The sequence below is a fragment of the Egretta garzetta genome, unplaced genomic scaffold (assembly GCF_000687185.1).
Source record: "Egretta garzetta isolate BGI_Z169 unplaced genomic scaffold, ASM68718v1 scaffold297, whole genome shotgun sequence".
Classification (NCBI taxonomy): domain Eukaryota; kingdom Metazoa; phylum Chordata; class Aves; order Pelecaniformes; family Ardeidae; genus Egretta; species Egretta garzetta.
In genome coordinates this window covers 6,643,183-6,663,488 of record NW_009260410.1, presented here as the reverse complement: position 1 = coordinate 6,663,488, position 20,306 = coordinate 6,643,183, and the positions used below count along the sequence as shown (strand labels likewise).

The 20,306-nt window shown below is 35.8% G+C and overlaps 1 protein-coding gene across 1 annotated transcript in view; it reads left to right on the top strand.

The window, feature by feature from the left end:
* ITGAV (integrin subunit alpha V) overlaps nucleotides 1-19,597 on the top strand; it is a gene marked incomplete at its 5' end in the record, with an annotated part of 56,264 nt that extends 36,667 nt beyond the window's left edge. Inside the window, 18 exons of the mRNA XM_035899123.1 lie at nucleotides 597-788; nucleotides 900-945; nucleotides 1,536-1,637; nucleotides 2,409-2,467; nucleotides 3,500-3,654; nucleotides 5,203-5,340; nucleotides 6,061-6,128; nucleotides 7,249-7,396; nucleotides 8,583-8,675; nucleotides 9,694-9,773; nucleotides 11,938-12,018; nucleotides 13,041-13,146; nucleotides 14,060-14,218; nucleotides 15,560-15,673; nucleotides 17,230-17,343; nucleotides 17,429-17,536; nucleotides 18,567-18,689; nucleotides 19,069-19,597. Coding sequence (XP_035755016.1) covers nucleotides 597-788; nucleotides 900-945; nucleotides 1,536-1,637; nucleotides 2,409-2,467; nucleotides 3,500-3,654; nucleotides 5,203-5,340; nucleotides 6,061-6,128; nucleotides 7,249-7,396; nucleotides 8,583-8,675; nucleotides 9,694-9,773; nucleotides 11,938-12,018; nucleotides 13,041-13,146; nucleotides 14,060-14,218; nucleotides 15,560-15,673; nucleotides 17,230-17,343; nucleotides 17,429-17,536; nucleotides 18,567-18,689; nucleotides 19,069-19,164 — 1,982 coding nt within the window. The remainder of the gene's footprint in view (nucleotides 1-596; nucleotides 789-899; nucleotides 946-1,535; nucleotides 1,638-2,408; nucleotides 2,468-3,499; nucleotides 3,655-5,202; nucleotides 5,341-6,060; nucleotides 6,129-7,248; nucleotides 7,397-8,582; nucleotides 8,676-9,693; nucleotides 9,774-11,937; nucleotides 12,019-13,040; nucleotides 13,147-14,059; nucleotides 14,219-15,559; nucleotides 15,674-17,229; nucleotides 17,344-17,428; nucleotides 17,537-18,566; nucleotides 18,690-19,068) is intronic.
* Between the last annotated feature and the right edge of the window lie 709 nt (nucleotides 19,598-20,306).

Below are 20,306 nucleotides of genomic sequence, written 5' to 3'. Positions count from 1 at the left end.
TGATAAAGAGTATTCTCAAATTTATTAAGCTTTAAGAGACAGCATAATTGCACTAACTGCAAGTTCTCCATAAAACATATTGCCATGCCATGATCAGGATAGACTGGAATTTGATATTTACCATTTTAGGGTGACTTAAATTTTCCAGAATTATTAAAATGTCACACCCTTTGGAGGAACAGGAGTGTGTTAATGAAATGGTCAGATAGTCCCACTTAGCTTTTGTGGGATTTGGTGCCAACAGTGACTAATTCTGGGTGTTTAATACTCTCAAAAGCATCTCAAATCTGTATGGTTTGGCTGTAAGTCAGTTATTGAAGTGCAGAAGCGTTTGCAGAACTATTCCTTTCCCTCTTCCCCACCTTCCCCTCCCCCCAAGTCTATGATACATGTTCTTGTTAAACATTTATACTTTCTAGGAAAAACAGCATCTAGTTAAAAAAAGTTGTTGATGAGCATTTTAAAGGCTGATTGCGTTTCCTCCCTACTGACACACATTGAAACTGTAATATCAGAAATTATGAATTGATGTGAGCACAAATATGTTCTCCTAGTCTGTATCTGGAGATGTTGATGATTGTTCTTTTGGTTTACAGATATTGCAGTTGCTGCACCATATGGTGGAGAGGACAAGAGAGGGCTTGTCTATATCTACAATGGAAGAGCAAATGGTTTGAATGCAGTCCCATCTCAAATTCTTGAAGGGCAGTGGGCCGCTCGCACTATGCCACCTAGTTTTGGGTACTCGCTGAAAGGAGCCACAGATGTGGACAAAAACGGATATCCAGGTCCTTTGCTCTAAACATCACTTTAGAATAATTTAGTAGTAGCCCACCTCTGACTAACAGCACATTTTAAAAAACAAATTGAAATGTGTAATATTTCTCTTTTCTTCCTAGACCTAATTGTTGGAGCCTTTGGTGTTGACACAGCTGTTTTATATAGGTAAGTATCCCTCTACACTTTTACATAAGTGCAAGCAGAATGAAAACTCGGAGGCATTCCTGAGTTACAAAACAGAGCAGGATCAGGGAAGTCTGAAATTCTGTCACTCCACCTTCCAAACTGCTGGAGGTAAAAAAAGGTTATACTGCTGTTTTCACTGAGTAAATCTAGAGTCTGCTATCTATTATTTATCTCTCAATAATCTACAGTTAAGAGAAGACATAAGTAAACTGTCTTCAACACTTTCTGAGTGACAGTTTTCTAGATTCTGACACATACAAGGTGCTGCTAGCTATTACACTGCAATCCCAATATTCTTATCCAACCTTGCTCATTTTGGGAAGGTACCTTATTTGTCTGTACTAGAAATAGATAAGACTTCCTCTTAACACAGTGGTCCATGTTCTGACTCTGATGGCAATAAAATGGCACAGAAAAGCTTCCTGTTTTTCCCTAATCCACTCCAGAATTATTTGTTATACTTGCAGTTTCACTAAATATTGTGTATGGGTATATTTCACAATTTGATGGGGAGGGTGTTGTCTTAACACAGTGGTGAATGCTGTTCAAGACAATTGTTTTCTTTGCAGGGCTAGACCAGTTATTAGAGTAATTGCTGCCCTGGAAGTTAATCCAACCATTCTAAACCCAGAAAACAAAGCCTGTTTGCTGTCAGATGTAAAGGTTTCTTGGTAAGCAGGGTATCTTTGTTTTCCTTTAAGGGGAGGGACTTTTTTGGGTTTTCTTTTCATAAACTTTTAATTTTGAAAGGATTCAGGAAGTCTAGTCAGCTAATTAAAAAAAGGCAATCAAACACAGATTTTTCTGAAAGAACAGACAATACAAAATAAGAACTCTCTGACAACAGTGGGAGGACCAACACTGGCTTCAATAGATGCTAGATTGGCTCTGGAGTTCCATCCTACCTGCAGAGCTTGCCAGTTGTCTGTGTTGAGTAGAGTAAGATCTTCCCAAGATGGCAACAGATCACACAGCTTTTGCAATGTTTTTACCCGTTAACTTACTTCCTAGGTGAAAAACAGAGTGGGCATATGGAAGACACTTGGGAAAATATCTGCTCTGCAAACTGGTTTTGGTTCTTGTTCCTGGACTATTATCCAAACCCACTTTTCCTTTCTAGTGCTCACTTCCCTTTCAACTCAGTATGCCCAGTTACTTCTGGCTTTAAAAATAAATGAGCCGCATTTGATTTCTGAAATCAACACTCCGCTTCACAGGTGACTATTCCTAAATGAATCAAGACTCCAAAGCTTTGCATTGCTTGCATTGCTGTCTACTTATCAATAGGTTATAGTTTCTCTCCCCCCTGTAGAAAAGAGCTTTTGGGAGTGAGCTAGAGTCTCAAAGGGAATACCTTTGAACTGAGAGAAACAGTAAAGAATTTCAGGAGAAAGTGAGAGAAAAAGTGTGTGAAATAAATCTTTTCTTTTCCTCCAAAACAGCTTCAAAGTAAAGTTCTGCTTAAAAGCGGATGGCAAAGGAAAGCTCCCTAATTCACTCAGTAAGTTCTGCTAGTTTAAAAACTTTGAAGTTTTTTATTATTGTTTACAGACATGAGCACTGGTCATGTTTCTTCTTTGTTATTGAAACAGTTGTTTACCCTTTACAGCACAATCTTAACAGTCAGAAAACAGATGCACCTATAAGACTGTCTTCAGCAGGTTTTTTGCTGAAGTTGTGTTAAGTCAGTGGGATTTGAGCATGCTTAAGCATATATTTAACCACTTGGTGGAACTAGTCTTGGGAAGTCCTTTGTATTTTACAGAACTGAGATCAACTCTCCTTGAGGGGAGTTTTAGACAAGAATATTCAAGTATGTGCATTGTTAGGCCTGAAAAATATAGATGGGGACAAGGGACTTCTCACATTTCTGTTGTGATCCTGAACTTCTGGTTGCTATCACTAATTTTTGCATCAGATTCTCTGGATCAGAATCAGGAAAAGATTGTTTCAAAAGGGTTTTTAAGTTGTGTCTAAAGAGATTTCATAGTGTGGCAGACAGCCTGCTACAATCAGGTTTTGCCTGCGGGTTGTAAAAGCTTTTCCTTATTCTCTGTATGGCATGTATAGAGGTATTATGATCTGTGAAGATTCATATAAGTAGCCATTACATATTTTAGATTTCATTATCTGTATATCAAATATGTGAAGTAATTAGATTAGCAATACAATTAAGTAATATAAGCATTATGTGCAAGATTGCTTTAAAATTTTCTGGTGGAAACAAAAATTTAACTTGTTCTTGCAGTTCTACAGCAATTATAAATTATAAATGTATCAGTGCTCTTCTATGTTTCCAGTTTTTAAGGAAAAAGCAGGGTCTAATTTATGTCAACAACAGTGCTTGTTAATTACTGTATTGAGAACTAATGTAGTGACAGATGTTACGTTGAAAGAACTGGAAGTTTTAAAAGTTCTGAGTACTAGGTTTCCATTGTAGCTGAAATCAGCATTCAGCTCCATTTCTGATGGGAGGCTGCACTGTGTTTAATTGAATGAAATATCCCTAACCTAAATGCTTTGGATTGGACAGATTTCCAAGTGGAGCTGCTGTTGGATAAACTTAAGCAGAAAGGAGCTATAAGAAGAGCTCTCTTTCTCCACAGCAAACAGCCTAGCCACTCTAAGAACATGACTATTACAAAGGGGGGCAAAATGAATTGTGAAGAACTTGATGCCTTTTTGAGGGTAAGTAGCCATTTATGTTTTAGGCAAATAAGTTTTGTTTCATTGTCTATTACAAGTTCCTTGTGTTAGGTGTGTTTAAAAAAAAAAAAAATAAACTAGAAAAAAGAAATGCTAGAGAAACTTCATGCCCAATGGACAGATCTAAAATTACTAAAACCGTATGTTTGTCCTGGATTATTGCTGATGTCAGAGGATGAATGATGGTTGCTATTGTGACTGAGGTCCTGGTTACTAAATGGATTGGAAATTCAATTTTGAACTTTGTTATGGACTTCTTGGAGAAGTCATGTAGGCATAAAATCAGTTATAATGTCCAAGGAATATAAAGGTCAATAAGCAGAGGTTGTGCTTCTGCTTTGGAGGTAAAAGAATAAAGAAAAACAGGGATCTGCAACTAAAAAGCGAAGATCAGCAAATAACAGAGGAGATGAAGAATGTTGAAATACTAAGTTTGTTTTTTCTCAGTCTTTTTGTTTTAGTGCCCACAAATGTGGACAGATGCTAAAACAATTAAAAAGTGTAACCCAGTAGAAGAAACACTGGCTGAAATAAGGAAACACACGTAAAAGTGTAGCTATGTAAGTTAGATGCAGCTCAGATTTCTCTCTCAGTGCTTATAAATCAAGCATAACCAATATACCGAACTAGTAATCCTCCAAGGATTCATGGAGGATAGGTAATGCCTTTCTTTGTCTGGCCTTGTGAGTGGGATATACATGGAAATAGACATCCCAGATCTTGGTGTTAGTGAAGCTTTAACACTTTTCCACCCAACATTCTCATAAAAAAGTAATGACACGTGACCTATATGAAATTACCTTAAATTGGATGCAAAACCAGTTGAAAACTGTAAGGAAAATAGTTATCAATAGGTTTCTGCCCATAGAAGATAGCTTCTGCCATAAGATCCTGCAATGAGGTGTTCTAGATTCAGTAATTTTCATTATTCTCAGAAACGAGAATATTGAAGCAGAATTTACACTGATAAAATCTGTGGCTAACATAAAGCTAAGAGTTGGTTTGTAAGTACTGTGAGAGGCAGGATCAACATTTGATAAACAGAATTATTTGAAATGAACAATATGAAAGTCAGCAACTCCAAGTGCAAAGTAATAATTTTAGGAAGGAAAAATCACAAATCCAAAGGTGAATATCTATGAGGGAGCTTAGAAGCATTCTGAATTTTGTTGGACAGGAAAGACTGGAATTGCATAGCCATTTATAGCCCTTCAGACTCCTCGCTATTACATTCAATGACTTTATACTTCTGTATGCTCCAGTTTTCCATTTGTAAAGCAGGCATGTTATTACTAAAATTGTCCATCTTCAAAGTTTGCACTACAGGCTTTCTGACAAGAGTTTGAAAAGAGCTCAGAAGTCTTAATGTTTTGGCTTCTTCTTGCCTACTACAACATGAACAATAAAATAAAAATACTGCTCTGTATTGCTCTTGGGATGACTGTTGCCTATAGAGACTTTTGAAAGCTATTTTTGTTGTGTATTTTCTTCATGTGTTTTAATTGTAATTCAAATCTTTGGTTTCCTCAGGATGAATCTGAATTTAGAGACAAACTAACTCCTATTACTATTTTTATGGAATACCGTCTGGATTACAGAACAGCTGCAGATGCAACAGGATTGCACCCTATCCTCAACCAGTTCACTCCTGCTAATATGAGCAGACAGGTATACTTCTTACATAGTCTGTGATGACAGAACCCAGAACATGGTTTCAGCTTTCAGTACTTACTTAATACTAGGGTTCATTTTAGGATTTATGAAAAATTAAGGTACCAAAATATACATCTAGTCTTTGAATTATGGAATTACTGGTGGTTCTTGTATGTTTATCTTCTCTTTTTCTCTTCTCTCTGTGTCAAATTTCGTTTTTAACATGTTATTCCTTAGTGCTGGACTTCATTTTCACGCATAGTAATAAAGTTTTCTGGAGAAAAGCAGTTAGATCAGTATTGAAGGTGTTAATCTTGAAGGATTGGAGTGTTTAATCCATTGCTCACACTATGCTGTTCTATGTATATTATGTTTATTCCTGTAGTTCTTTTAAAGTAATAAACATAGTTTTTCTATGTCTGCCCTTCATAGAGTTTTTTACACTTGTTTGTAAAGAGGGTAGTGGAGATGCAATTTAAGATGAACAGATTATTCAAAGTATGGAAAAAGGATTAAGATATGTAGACATCAGTCCTAGAATTGCAGTGTGGCCGGGTGAGGCACAGTGTCCCCCATATAAAAATTCATTTGTTCTCTTCTGAGACTAATGAGATGAAGATACCTCATAACCAGCTGTTTAAAAAAGTTTTTATTTGGTGGTGAAACAGTATTATTGGAAATGTATGTTAGGACAGATGTGGGAATTACAACAATATGTATTTGATTTTTGCATAGGCACATATTCTGCTGGATTGTGGTGATGATAATATCTGCAAACCAAAGCTGGAGGTTTCAGTAGAAAGGTAAATGCATGAGAAAGATACTACAGGGGAAAGTAACTTCCCTACTTGAATTCTAAACTTAAAGAGCTTGTAATACTTCTGTTAAAAGGATGTATTGAAATAAGTAGTACTCCTCAATGTACACAGTTTAAACTCATGCTTATTTGTTTTAAGGAAACCCATTTTCTGCTTTGAAACCTAATGTCTTTAGCATGTAATACAGGGAGAGCACACTCCCTCACCCCCACTATAAGTACACAGTGGTTATCTCTGTATTTGCTAAGCTGGATATGCATAGCAAGTATAAACCAGTGTTGGCTGCAATTGTACCACTGTTCTGTTATTTAGATAGACACATGAAGATGTGAACGGGCATGATTTTATCCAGCGAGGTATGTGGTAGGGCTCTATTGTCACAAGTGTGAAAAAAAAAAAAATGGTTGGTATTGGTAATATGTTTTATTAAAACTGGAAAAAAGAAACAAGTTTTAACTTTTAATTCTTTCATGAGTTTGGGCTTTTTGCGCTTCATATGCCTGAAAGCCATTCTTAGTGTATTATCTGTACTCGTAAATGTCATCTGGTTTTTTTTATGCCCTTAGTGCAGAGCTATAGCATATGCACAATTATGTAGGTAGTGCAAACACACTAATTTATGCAATTTATGTAGTTAGGTTTCCTTGTAGTTGGTGAAATGAAAATACCTCGTGAAACAAATGTATTACAGAAGTCTTGGCTGTATTCTATAGTTGAGCCTTCCATCAAGTTCTGTTCTAAAAGTATGCTTGTACCTCTCCTAAGTTGGCATATAATTAAAAATGTACACAGTGATATAGCTGTTCATAATTCTTTGTTCTTTGTTAAAGAAAGGTGTTGGTGGTTTTGTGGTTTATTGTAAATTTTATAAAAAAAGATTCTTATAAACCAGCATGTAATATTTGGTCAGTTTTTGTGATTATAGACACATTTTTGTTTTAAACATAGTATAGAGGTCTCCTGATATTCCTGAAGCATAGGTACTTGCCTCTAGATTCTCTAATGTCTTTATGCAGTCTCAGAATGTCTCTTGTTTCTGTAAGTTCAATCAGTTCAGTACACTTTAAAACCTGAATGCAGAGCTCATTTTTACACTTTTTTGTAGTGATCAGAAGAAGATCTATATTGGTGATGATAATCCCTTGACGCTAATTGTCACTGCTCAGAATCAAGGGGAAGGAGCTTATGAAGCAGAACTTTTTGTCATTGTTCCACCCCAAGCAGATTTCATCGGTGTTGTTCGTAACAATGAGGTAAAATTCCAACTACCTTTCTTCTTTGAGTAGTCCTATTTCAGGTGCTGCTGTGGAAGTCTGTGGGAAAGTGTCCATTAGTGGTGTTTTTTATGCTTCAATCTTGAAAGCAAAGCACCGAAAAAATGATACGGTTCATCCAAGCCCCGAGGCTATATAACATCTGGCTGGATGGTTCCAGTTTAAGAGCCTACTGCTAGCAACAAAGGAGAATCATCTGTGTGATGGAGCTTGACACACGGGGTTTATCTGCTACAAGTCTTTTACTTGAACAGTGCCCTTGTTAATTTATTTAAATTAAGACTTATCATGTCATGTGCTAGGTAAAGAGCTGGGCACCTTTGAGGCAAAAACTGATGTTGGGTATTACTATTCTCTTCCACCTAAGTGTGTAGAAAGTCTTGGGTGTCAGTTATCCTGACTACACAGAATATTAAAATTTATTTCCTGACTTTCCCTTGTATTATAAAATGTCTGTGTAACTTCTATTTCTTTGAAGACGCATGGGCATAGTCCAAATTTTGTTTTAGCCCATTATAGCTATATATAAGTAAGATACTTTCAGATCTCTTTCATCCTTGTTTTTATTCAATATAATCTATGATCAATCAATCAAAGCTGCAGAATGTTAAGGGGAAAATTTTTTTCCCCCTACATCAAAGGATTCCAGCTTTGATACCACATCCTTCACATATGTTGGACCGTGCCTTGGTGTGGTTATCCAGTTTGCCTCTGCTACTCTAGAGCTTTGTGATGTGGCTTTATCCAAAATCTAATAGCTCCTTTTTTTGAGTAAGCTAGTAAGTGTTCATGTTATTATATATATCCAATCTTTATTTTCCTATGGAGAGTTTGCCCAATTGCCAAAGTTTCTTCGTATAAGTTTTAAAGAATCACGTGGAGAAATGTTTTAGGTCACAAAAGTCATCCTGTGCTACCCAATATGGGAGTACTGAATGTCTCTCTTTATAACCTTGGGAAGACCATTTATCTCATCTCAAAAATATTTGTCTCCATGGAGACTTTCATACTCAGATTTTATTTAATTTTAGTGCTTGACTGTGTTAGGACTGAGGCATTGTATTGAAATTAACACAGCATATCTAGAACTTTTCTCCAGACTTTCATCCAGGTGTCCAGATGTAAAGAATGACATTCCTTAAGATTTCTTTCTCGTTTATTGCAGGCTTTAGCAAGACTGTCATGTGCATTTAAAATAGAGAATCAAACTCGCATGGTAGTTTGTGACCTGGGAAATCCCATGAAAGCAGGAACTAAGGTAAGACTTGGTCCAACAGATGTCCGGTAGCTCAAACAGGAGTGCTGTTGTTATTTTTATTAATCACAGTAGTGTTTGGGCAGGATGTTTACTCACAGGAATTTAAGATTAGATCTGTCTTGACATTAGCTGCCCACATGTTTGGTTAGTTCAGTGGTAATGGGTTTCAACTTTTCAGCTAAATTAAAGGCTGAAAGGAGTGTTCCTAAGTTTTATGATGCAGCTCAAAAGCAGTAGTTCATTAAACAGTGGAATTAATGAACTCTGGTCCCTCATGAGTTTGTCTTTAGATTTATCTGATACGTATCTTTTAGTATATAATGAAGAGCTAGCTTGTAACACACCTTTCTCTTAGTGGAAACTTAATAGTGCTTCTCTCTTCTGCCTATTTTGTGAAGCTTGAGGGAGAGTTTTGTCTAGTTGAGACTTCTGCACTTCCTCCTAATGTATCTGAAATTGGAAGAATTAAAAAACTATTAGTGGGACCTGGCAGATATTAAGACGACATGACATAGTAAGTCTTATTTTCTGAGGAAATAAAGTGAAAATGAGTAACAATTATAAATACTTTGGTGCTTTTCTTCCAAGAGACATTTTGTATAAATGAATAAATGCTATTTCCGAAGTCTTTCAAAGGATATCAAGCTGAACTGTACAGATGTTGAAGCAACTATCATGCACTGACTCAGAACAAACCTTGGGAACTGAATTTAAAATCACTGAAGTGTGGCCTGTTCTTTAGACTATAGTACTTTTTGCAACACATAGGAAGGCTCAGTTATGTGAAAAAATGGCTGAAACCTTAAATTCCTATTTTGTGGTGATGCATCAGCTGTAATCAACAGAGAGCGCAGTACACATCTATTCTTGGTGAACTGGACAAGTTTTATTTGCCAATTCTCTGCATGTGTTATGACCACAAGCCTCAAGTGATTTTGTTGTAGCATAATAGTGTTAAGAACCTTTTATCATGTATTTTATTGTGTTTCCACTGAACCACTGTGATTTTTTTTCTAAGCTACTAGCTGGCCTGCGTTTCAGTGTGCACCAGCAGTCTGAAATGGATACCTCTGTGAAGTTTGACTTGCAAATCCGAAGGTATGGAAATTGATGAGTATGTACCTCACCTGGTAGATAACATGCTAAGTACCTAGGCTGTGAACTAAGCAGTTAGTTTCACTCTGGACTAATTATCTGATCTTTGCTTCATAATTTTTTAAAAAATAAACATATATTTTTAATGAATTATGTTTTCTAAAACAGAGGAAAAGTGTAAGAAAACATAATTTTCTGTTTGAATGCAGTTTCTTTTGCTTACAGCTTTTAGACAGTCCATGGCACAAATGAAATACTAAAAATGAGGAACAAAAACGTTTAAAGTGTTTCAAGAGAAATATTGTGTTTTTGTACCTGCATACTATTGTGATTCCTTGTGTAGTGCCACAGAATTACTTGTGTCTTTGGGTTTCTAGCCCTGTTTTAAAATGGATGTTTGAACTCTGAATTCCTTCTGAGGTAAAGCCAGAATTTCAAATTTTATGTATTTTATGGATGAGAAGTGTAAGTCTTTCAGAAAAGGCAATGCATGTGATAGTCTGAGCAGAAGAGAAGCAACATGCAGTGAACTGTTTTAAGTGTTTTACAGTCGCCAGCATAAGTCTAAAAATTAAATGGAACAAAACAGTAGTTTTCCTGTTAATAATAAGATGAGCACAGCGCTTTCATATAAATATGATATATAAATCTGAATTTAAACCTACTGGAGATTATATTCAAGATTTGGAGATGTGATCAATAGGAATCTCTATACCCAATACAGTTTTATATTGCTTAATGGACCATAGAAATACAGCTGCTTTTTTTTCCCCTATGGTGAACCAAAAGCTTTTTTTTTTCCATTTAAGGCTTTCATTTTTTTTAATGTAGTGAATAAATTATTCTCATCCACATACGCATTTTTCGTCTACAAGAGTTAAATAAACTTAAACCTGCCATTCTATCTTAATGATACAGAGGTTTGCCATACTGATCAAAGGCCTTGGCAGCATTAAACGCCTCTTTGATCTCACACTGCTGTCTGTTCAATTTTTCCCCCTCTTCTCCATCAGCTTGTAAACTATGCCAGCGGCATGTGACTCCAGATCTTCTTTGCAGAAAGTGACCATCTCTGGGGTGTCAGGCATCTTCATTAGGCTAACAGCAGTCACTAACTACCTTCCACTGGGAGAAAAAACAGTCAGTGAGGTTGCTTAAGTCATGCTTCTCTTCTGATGAAAGTTCCTGTAACATTTTACACCTTTTACGAAGGAATTTCCTTACGTGACTTCTCAATACAAGAACAGTGATGCAACTGAACATGGTAATCACAGTTCATAGTGACAGGCATTACCGAGGTATTATCTTAAAGAGGTTTTAAAGATCGCATTAGTTGTCTTAAACTCACAAAGCTAGATTTCCAAAGCTGGCACAATTCCTAGAAGAACAACCCTAGTCTCTGAAATAATGAGCTATTTACAGGTCGGTAAGAAAACACTGTTGCATATATGTTTTGATTACAGCAGCAGTGAAGAATAATTAGAGAATTTAAGATGATATCTCTGAAGTAAATTGGTTAGGTAGACAGAATAATCAGATGTGTCTAAGGAGGTCATGATTCTGTTCCCAGCTTCACTTTGAGGGGTCTAGGGGAGTTCTCTGCATTTCTTTCTATTTACAAAGAAAGTCCAAAGAAATTTTATGTATAACTCTACATGCCTTAATATCTGTCATCTCTTGGTCTATCTGAAGTGTAGGAATCGGATGTTAACTGTATTCATTTACTGGTTTAAACATGGTGAAGAGGGGTAGGTAAAAGTAGCCCTAGCATACTTTTTTGCCCTGGGACTAGTTTGAGGCCAACAAGTTCCTAAGCAAAACAGATGTCCTAAAGTGGAACTTAAGGCTCTGCTGGCTATATAGTTCATATTATCCCACAGTGCTGGCATTTGAATTTTCTTCCATGCGGTAGCTAAGGAACAGAGTCAGAATTAGCTTTGTGTCCTTCATTGACTTCTCCCTGCTGAGGGACCTCCAAACTGTGCTGAGGGCAGCACTGTCATGCATTTAAGTGAGAACTTGCTGGAATCTGCTCCTTAGTTTCAGTAAATATGCTTTCCTACAGTGGCTCAGGAGTCATGTTATGGTGTTACATACATTGTTTTTTTTTCTAAATACTTAACTTATTTCATTTAAGGAATCACCTTTTTTTTTTTTCTCTCTGCAGTTCCAACCTGTATGACAATGTAAGTCCAGTAGAATTCTATCAGGCTGACCTTGCTATTTTAGCAGCTGTTGAAATTAGAGGGTAAGTATTGATACTATTTAATAAATGTCTTTCCAAAATGAGTTTTGCATGTTTGCTTCTTTATATTCAATGAACTTTCTTTCAGGTCTGAGTAAGTTTTCAGGAAGCCTTAGGGAATCTTTAATCATAAAGAAAATAGCCACCATTTAGACCATCAGATCTTAAGTAATTCTAAATAACTACACAATGAATTCCAAAAAGGAATGTTGTGCCTCTATTACTAGAGGTTCTTTTACAAGATGAAAAAAAAAAATCACCATTCACTTTTCCAGTTGCACACAATTCTCCAGGTCACTTTCCTTCTCCACAAACTGAGTGGGTTTTCATCCGAAAATCCTTGAACCCTTTTCTAAAACCAAAGTTGAAAATCCTATTGAAGCTAAGTTTGCAATGCCCTCACCTTCTTCAGTCTTAAGCACCATATTAATATTGTAATGACTCCATTACCTGTTACTTCTGCTTACCAGAAATCTATACTTCACACCTAAGAGCTATACAGTCCTCTTGCTTAGCCAGTTAATGAAGATTCCCGAGTCATAATTTTTAAAAATTTCTACTACATTCATTCTTGTGATTTAATTTTTAGTATCTGAGAGGTGGGGGTGTGATGAAATCATTATTGCTAGCTTCACTGTTTTCAGAGCATGCTGCATGATTCTTATGACTGTACTGATAAGTCTCTACATTGTCAATATTTCTCATTTTCAAAGTATTTCACACTTTGTGTCTTTTGGATGACATGTATGTATCTTAATTCTATAAATGGTTTACTTGATGTTGCAGGATGAATCCAAAGTTTAGGACAGGAAAAAAATTTTTTTCTAAAGACAACATTCATCTTTTCATGTAGAGAAGAAAACATTTAATATACAAGCCACTCAACCTCTGTTCTGTTTTTATATACAGAGGATGAGAAATTGGAGATTGTATTTTAAGTATGTTGATTTTTTTCAGATGTTCTAGACAATTTACGTTTATCATTCCGTACTTTGTAATAACGACTTGTTTTCTCTGCTGTTTAGTGTGTCGTCTCCTGATCACATATTCCTTCCTATTGCAAATTGGCAGCCAAAGGAGAATCCAGAAACAGAAGACGATATTGGGCCTCTAGTTCAGCATATCTATGAAGTATGCAATTACTACTAATTTCAATTATACAGTTCTGTGATAAATGAAAAGAAATCCTTCAGTGTAAATTTTCTTTGGAGTAAATTATAATTTTTTTCTTCATTTTGTTCTTGCATGGAAACAAAGATTTTATTTTTTTTAATGCTTATTCAAAAACTGGTATCTGCAAGAAGGGTTGGAATGCCTGCAATTAGTGTAATACGAGTGGCCAAATAGAAGAGGCTGATTTTTTTTGCATCATTACACATTTTATTTTCTAGCCCTTTGAAATCTAGATAAAACATGCAAAGTAACTTGAACTCAGAAAATTACTCATGGCTGTAAATTATTCAGTACCCTCATTTGTATTCCAATGGTTGTGAGTCATCATTGTAAAGTCTTTTGCCTTGAAAAATTTTAAGTATTTAAAATTTCCTTAAACGAATGATCACAACTTTAATCTAGATTAATTAAACAAAACTTACTGAGAGAGCTGCATGAATAAGAATAGTTTAAAGTTGTTTTAGAGCTTGAGAGACCATTTATCTAATGAAACTTAATGGGTGTATGTATCTGCTCAGAGTATCTTGGCTGAGACATGTACAGTGGCTGTGACTCTTGCAATAGACTACAAAAAAACCCCTTTTTTTTCAAGGAAAAAAATACTAGGGCAAAAGCCCTAGTGCCATTTAACTTTTTTTCAAAGTAATTTTTATCAAATTACAGAAGTAATTTTAAGTTTTGCCTGTGGGGAGACTGAAGTTTAGCTACAATTTTTAGGTAAAGTTGTTGATTCTATTGCCATAAGTGGTTGGGGGTAGGGGTAGCAGCAGTATCATTTATGGCTCAAATATAAAATAACAGCTATATACACATTAACAAAGAAGGCAGCTTTGGGTTTTTTTACATCTGTTAACTTTATTTTCATAATCAGCTGAGAAACAATGGTCCAAGTGCATTCAGCAAGGTGATGATGACTCTGCAGTGGCCTTACAAATACAAAAACTACACGCTGCTGTATATTGTTCAGTATGAAATTGATGGTCCCATGAACTGCACTTCAGATATGGAAATCAATCCACTGAAAATTAAGGTAAGCAGGACTTCCCTTTTGAGTGGAATGAAGTATGTTTGTTTGTTTTGGAAGCATACTCAAAATACCCAAATCCCTGAGGATACCTAACACTGAGCTAAGTTTTCATCTGTGGCTGAGGAACAAAACTGCACTGTTTGATATTACTTATCAATGCATATAGCAGGTGAAATAAAAGGTAGATAATAGATAGTCAACCCAAAGATAAATTCGTCTTGTTTCTTTTTGGCTTTTTTCTTGAGACTGTACTTTATGAATTCGAAGTCCAAAGCAATGGAATTATATTGAATGTGGTTGTGAACAAAAACATTCCAGATGCTTCTGGGCTGTTTATGTAAATTTTCTGGGTTTTATTTCTATTACTAGCTTATTTATCTAGGCCCTCATCCAAATGCCACAGAGGTCAATAGGGGTGTTTCAAGTGGGGCTTAAAAGCATGCTGTCACTGCCAGCAAAACATGCGGTTTGCAGAGCACAGAGCAGAAGAAACTGCTTTTTCCTAGATTGGGCTAGACAAAGAAACACCAGATGAAAACCAGCAAGTTTGATTGCGAGTGGAGAGTAGTAAAAATCACTATATTAGTTCTAGAAGAATTTAAGCAAACATATGTATAAAAAGACTAAGGGAAGATATTCAGTGTATAGAACAACAAAAAGTACTCACATATCTTTGATAATCAGAAAGCAGCTTTAGCGAATATATAAATACAAATTTCCAGTGCTTTTGCTATACCATTTGTAATAATGTATTTTTTACAACTCTTGAAAATTTTCTCATATAAAATTGTTATGTAGAGGACAAGTAGCATAGCTCTGCATAGTCCCATATGTACATGTGCAATTTTATATTGGGAATTTCTAAGGGATTACTGAAATAATTTATTAAACCCACTCTATATTTTTTCAAGCCCCTCCTAAAAAGGTTTTTGTGCATGTCTGGACACATGTACACATGTAGAGTGGTATGTGCTATACCAGCACCATACTAGTGCTATTTTTTCAGAGTTAAAAAGTGAAATGTTGAAGAAAAACCTTTAATAAAAGCTTGCAAAACTGAATTATTTTTGGAGTATAAGAGTATTTTTTTTCCTATTCATGAAAAAGGTTTGAGTTAAAGAATTAAGATGCTCGATCTCTGTGTTAGTTCTTAGTAGAAATTTGCATCAGTGATCTAGAAAAGGCAGGAGTAACATTTTAATTACAGCTGTAGGTAAAACCAGGTTCCGAAGAATAGCTAGGATAGAAAGAGAGAAACCTTATTAGTTATATATTTTCTTGACCTTAGCTTTGAAGTCTGCACATATTTAAATGTAAGAATTACTTATTATTTGGGTTTCCTAGATTTCTGCTTCTAAAGATGATGATAAGAATGAAACACTTAGCAGAGAAGATAATCGTGATCATCGTATCAGTCGAAGGGATATAACTGCCATTGAAGGAGATGTGCATACATTGGTAAGGTCTCAGGATTGATATGTTGATAATATTTTCAGTTTTCTTACACTGAAGATGAAAGCTCCGTGAGATGAAGAATCATTTCAGAAAATCCATGTTCTGTATTTAAATGGGTAATAGACAAAAAAGTCATATGCTCTAGAGTGGTTTTGATTGGTTGGTTTGGGTTTTTTTCCGATGTGTATCAGTTTCCCTCAGGGTAGTCAGCTCGTGAAGCATATGCCTACAGTTTTGTGCTGTTGTAAGTCCTTAAAAACAAAGGTCAAGTTGGGCAGTTCATTCAGTGTCAGTCTTCTATATTGTGCTATTCTCTGAATTTGAAAATCAGTACTTCATAGGAGGACAGCTGGTAAAATAGGGTAACTGAGAGGAAGTGGGTGAGTGCTGCAGTCATCTTTGCTACAAATTACAGTTCATTTCACAATACGTGTTTCCTAGCTAAGCAGCAGACATTCTGCAGTCAGACACATGGAGGACCTGCCCTTCTAAACAAGATTGTCAATAATCTGTAATATGAAGTACATACGTTACTGTATCACTGTCTTTGTAACTGCACTGCCAGAAATGAACCTATGCCTGCTTTGGGCAAGGCAGGACAGGCAGGCAGCTGAGAGAAATGCTTGGGAGGTAAGATAGGACCAGTGGGACTAAGGCAGTAAAACCCTGATTCCAGAAATAGTTAGGCTTTGGAGAAGACAAAAAAAGGGCAGAGCAAAGAAAGTGGAAATAGGAATTAATTTCTTATTTTATGGTGAGAAAAGTTACTTTATTTTTTTAGATATAAGCTAAAATATTCTTCAGTATCTTATAAATGCAGTTCTGAAGGCCTTTTGTTTTCATTTTTTGAAGAGCTCATTTTTCACCAGATTTTCCCAAGTATTCATAATAATTTTATTGAGTTGTACTTACACTGGCAGATATACCTACACTGTAGTGCTTTTATTTATAGTACAGTTAAAATTACAATTATAAAATGAAGCCTTGTTTTGCTCTGCTTCCTTCTTGAAATACTGATGGTTTAGCATCAATGTTATCTGATGGATTTTAATGGAAATGTGGTTGAGAAAGGCCAGTTGAACTTCTGTAGTCCTAAGTACGACTTATAGATTAGGTGAGTCAGTCAAGTTTGAAGACTTCCATTGAATGCAACAAAGTGTATTTTGTTGGCACTAAGTGCAGTTAATTGGCATGAGTTTTGCTATCAAAAAACATGTGGAGAACGGTAATGCGAATTGACCAGAAACTGCCCCATACCCCACCCCACCCCTGTCATTTTTTTCCGATGTATGTACATAAAGGACATACCTTAAGGCTACTGCCAGCTGCTTCACCTTTGGGATCCAAGTGGCTCACATAATATTTTTCTGAGTGCAAACTTATGGGACACTCACTATAAGTAATTATTCAATATTGGGGGTTATTTAATATATTTGAACCATTTATGGTGCTTTGCCAGGAGAAGAGGAAAATAAAGGATGTGTATGAATAAAGTAATGCCGTTAACGACTTTTCAAATATTTTCATATTTGGAATATCATTCCTATTTTTATATGCAGGGCTGTGGAAATGCTGATTGTTTAAAGATAGTCTGTCAAGTTGGCCACCTGGAAAGGGGAAAGAGTGCGATATTGTATTTAAAATCACGCCTTTGGACCCAAACTTTCATGAATGTGAGTAACTGTGAATATTCTGTCCCTGCTTCTGAAATGATTTTTGTATCCACATGCAATACTAATTTTGTTTTTTCTTACACAGAAAGAAAATCAGAATCACTCCTATTCTCTCAAATCATCTGCTTCTTTCAGTGTAATAGAGTTCCCTTATAAGAACCTTTCCTTTGAAGATATCCACAATTCTACAGTAGTAAGTAATTTACATCCAGCTTGAGATACCATACATAATTACTTTGAAATTAATATAAAACCAATGATTGTTGAGTAGCTTTTTTTGTGGCTTGGTATAATTGTAATTTTATCAAATATTTAGTTCATATATTAATTTCAGTTATACACATACAATTGAGGGTAAAACAAAAATTTTTGTCCTAAAACTAGCGTTAACAATACTTGTAGCTTTAAAGACTAAACTGAAAATTTAAAAAATGACAGTGAATAGTCCTAATGTTCTCGTTAATGCCATTGTTGTTAAAGAATTACATTAAAATTGTCTTCTACTTTAGTAGTGCTACTGTAGTAGAGCTTGAATAATGAACCTTTATTATATTATATGAAGTACTATGTGAATGTGGAACAAAAAGACCATCTGTGCCCTAGAGGGTTTCAAAGAGAAAGGAGACGGGGTACAAACAGAAAGGAAGATACAGGCCATTTATTTGGGCTGCCAAATTGAAAGGTTTTGGTAGGCACTATGGTATAAAAGATCTTAAGAAAGGGGTTGAAAAGGATTGTGACTGATTTATTTTTCAGTATGGTTTCTAATGCCTATTATTAACTGGTTTTTCTCTCCTAAACCTTGTGGAGTTGATTTTTGTTTCAAGGAATACTGCCTTTTAAGAAAAAAAGGAAAAGCTCTGAATTATTTTTCTCTAATTCCCCAAATTTCTGGATTTCTGAAAATCATCAAGCATTACAGAATATATGTTGCCATGGTATGATTGATGGCAAAAACCCAAAACCAACAAGACAAAAAAACCCCACCAAACTCCCAAAGCGCTGTTTTTATTTAATTTTAAAATCCTATTAAATTTGGGTCAGTGAAGCCTTTATGTCACAATTAATCTATAGCTGTTTACTTGCATTGGAGAGAAAAAGTAATTTATTCTGGATTAAGATTAAACACTGTGGAGTAAAAGATATATAAAGGCTTGAACTGCATGAATGAACTCAGCGTGTCACTGCTGTGCAAAGTGTGATTTATTGTGTTTTTCTATTAGGTTACTACAAATATTACATGGGGCATTCAACCACAGCCTATGCCTGTGCCAGTGTGGGTTATAATTTTGGCAGTCCTAGCAGGATTATTGCTCTTGGCTGTCCTAGTGTTTGTTATGTACAGGGTAAGTACTGTATTTGGGATTTTGCATTGTTTTCTTTTCCCTATTAGTGATGTATTACTTCAAACAGTACCAGCAGCTTGCAGAAATACCTTGGTCCCCTAATCATCTGAATCAGTTAAGTTTTTGGATAACTGTAAAAACTTCTCATCTTTGTCAGGAAGAAATTGAATAAAAAAGGATATCTGTGATTGTGCTGAATTAGTTTAATTTTTTAGCTGATATTTATTGGCTTTGGTGATCAAAAACAATGAAAAAGAGAGTAGGAGGGGAAAAAATCAAATAACTCATCGGTTAAGATCTGATCAAGAAGGGGAGAGAAAGGATGTGTGTATGTTTTGAAAATCACAACGCAATTTCTTTATTGTTCTCTGAATCACAGATGGGCTTTTTCAAACGTGTGAGACCACCTCAGGAAGAACAAGAAAGAGAACAACTGCAACCGCATGAGAATGGGGAAGGAACATCAGAAGCTTAAGCAGAGTTTTATCTGTAAGACATTCTGAAATTTTAAAATGCCTACATCGTGGTTACGAATATTGGTTTCCCCCTTACGGAAAAAACACTTAATGACTGCAAAGGTGCTGGTCTCGGAAGGTATCAGCATGTACAAAATAAGAGCAATATATTTAAATCCTCCTTTTTGTATTAATTACGTTCATACATGTGACTAACACATCTGCACTGATTTGCGTGTGAAAAAATTAAGCAATATGTAGTGCTATGATTTTGCGTATCGGGATGTAGGAGACACCTTTTTTGATTCACGGACTGACTTTACATTAATTGTTACACAGATTCTGTGTTTGCTCTTGAAGCCAACAGCTTCCATAGATACTTGCTGGATTACACGTTTAGTTTTGATTGATTTTTGTTGGAGTACACTACATTTCATTTCAGAGTTCTTGAAAACTAGTTGCACAAAAAAAAAGGAACATAGCTTGTTTTACAAAACTGAAGAATATTCTTTGATCCATTAATTCTGCTGATTTTCCTCTTGCTCAAAAAATATGAAAGAGATTATGCTGTGGAATCATTCACATCTGATACCTATTCTGCATGCCTGTTCCCCTTCCTGCTCAGTCATTTGTCTTGTGGTTTCTCTCTAGATTTTACAAATACTGTTCTCCAGGTCCTAGGTATCTCACTGTAGGAATTGAGCCTACAGAAATGGAAGTGAGCGGTAGAAAGCTGGGGATGATGTACTTTCTATGGGACCTAGTGAAAAGATTCAGGGCAAGATCCAAAGACTTTGCTGTGTATTTCCATGGAACAGGATCCAGGTGTTCCACAGATTTCTTGGCAGTGTGGACCCATTCAGGTACTGCCAGACACAAGTCTGTTGGCAGCCATAGCCCAACATCATGTCTGATGAGAAAATCCATAGCCTTTACGTACATAAATCAAACTTGCACAGGGTTTGAAGTGAAGTCTGTATATTACTCAGGTTGAATTTCAGTTTCTGGCAAAACAAAGGAGGGAATACTTTGTGACAGGCTACCTGATGCACTGTATGGAAGCTGTTGTTAATTCTCGCATTCTGTGGTTGACCATGTCCAAGTGCAGGGTGGAGTAATATAGGGACAGTTTAAACTAAGACTATCTGCCAGCCAAACATAT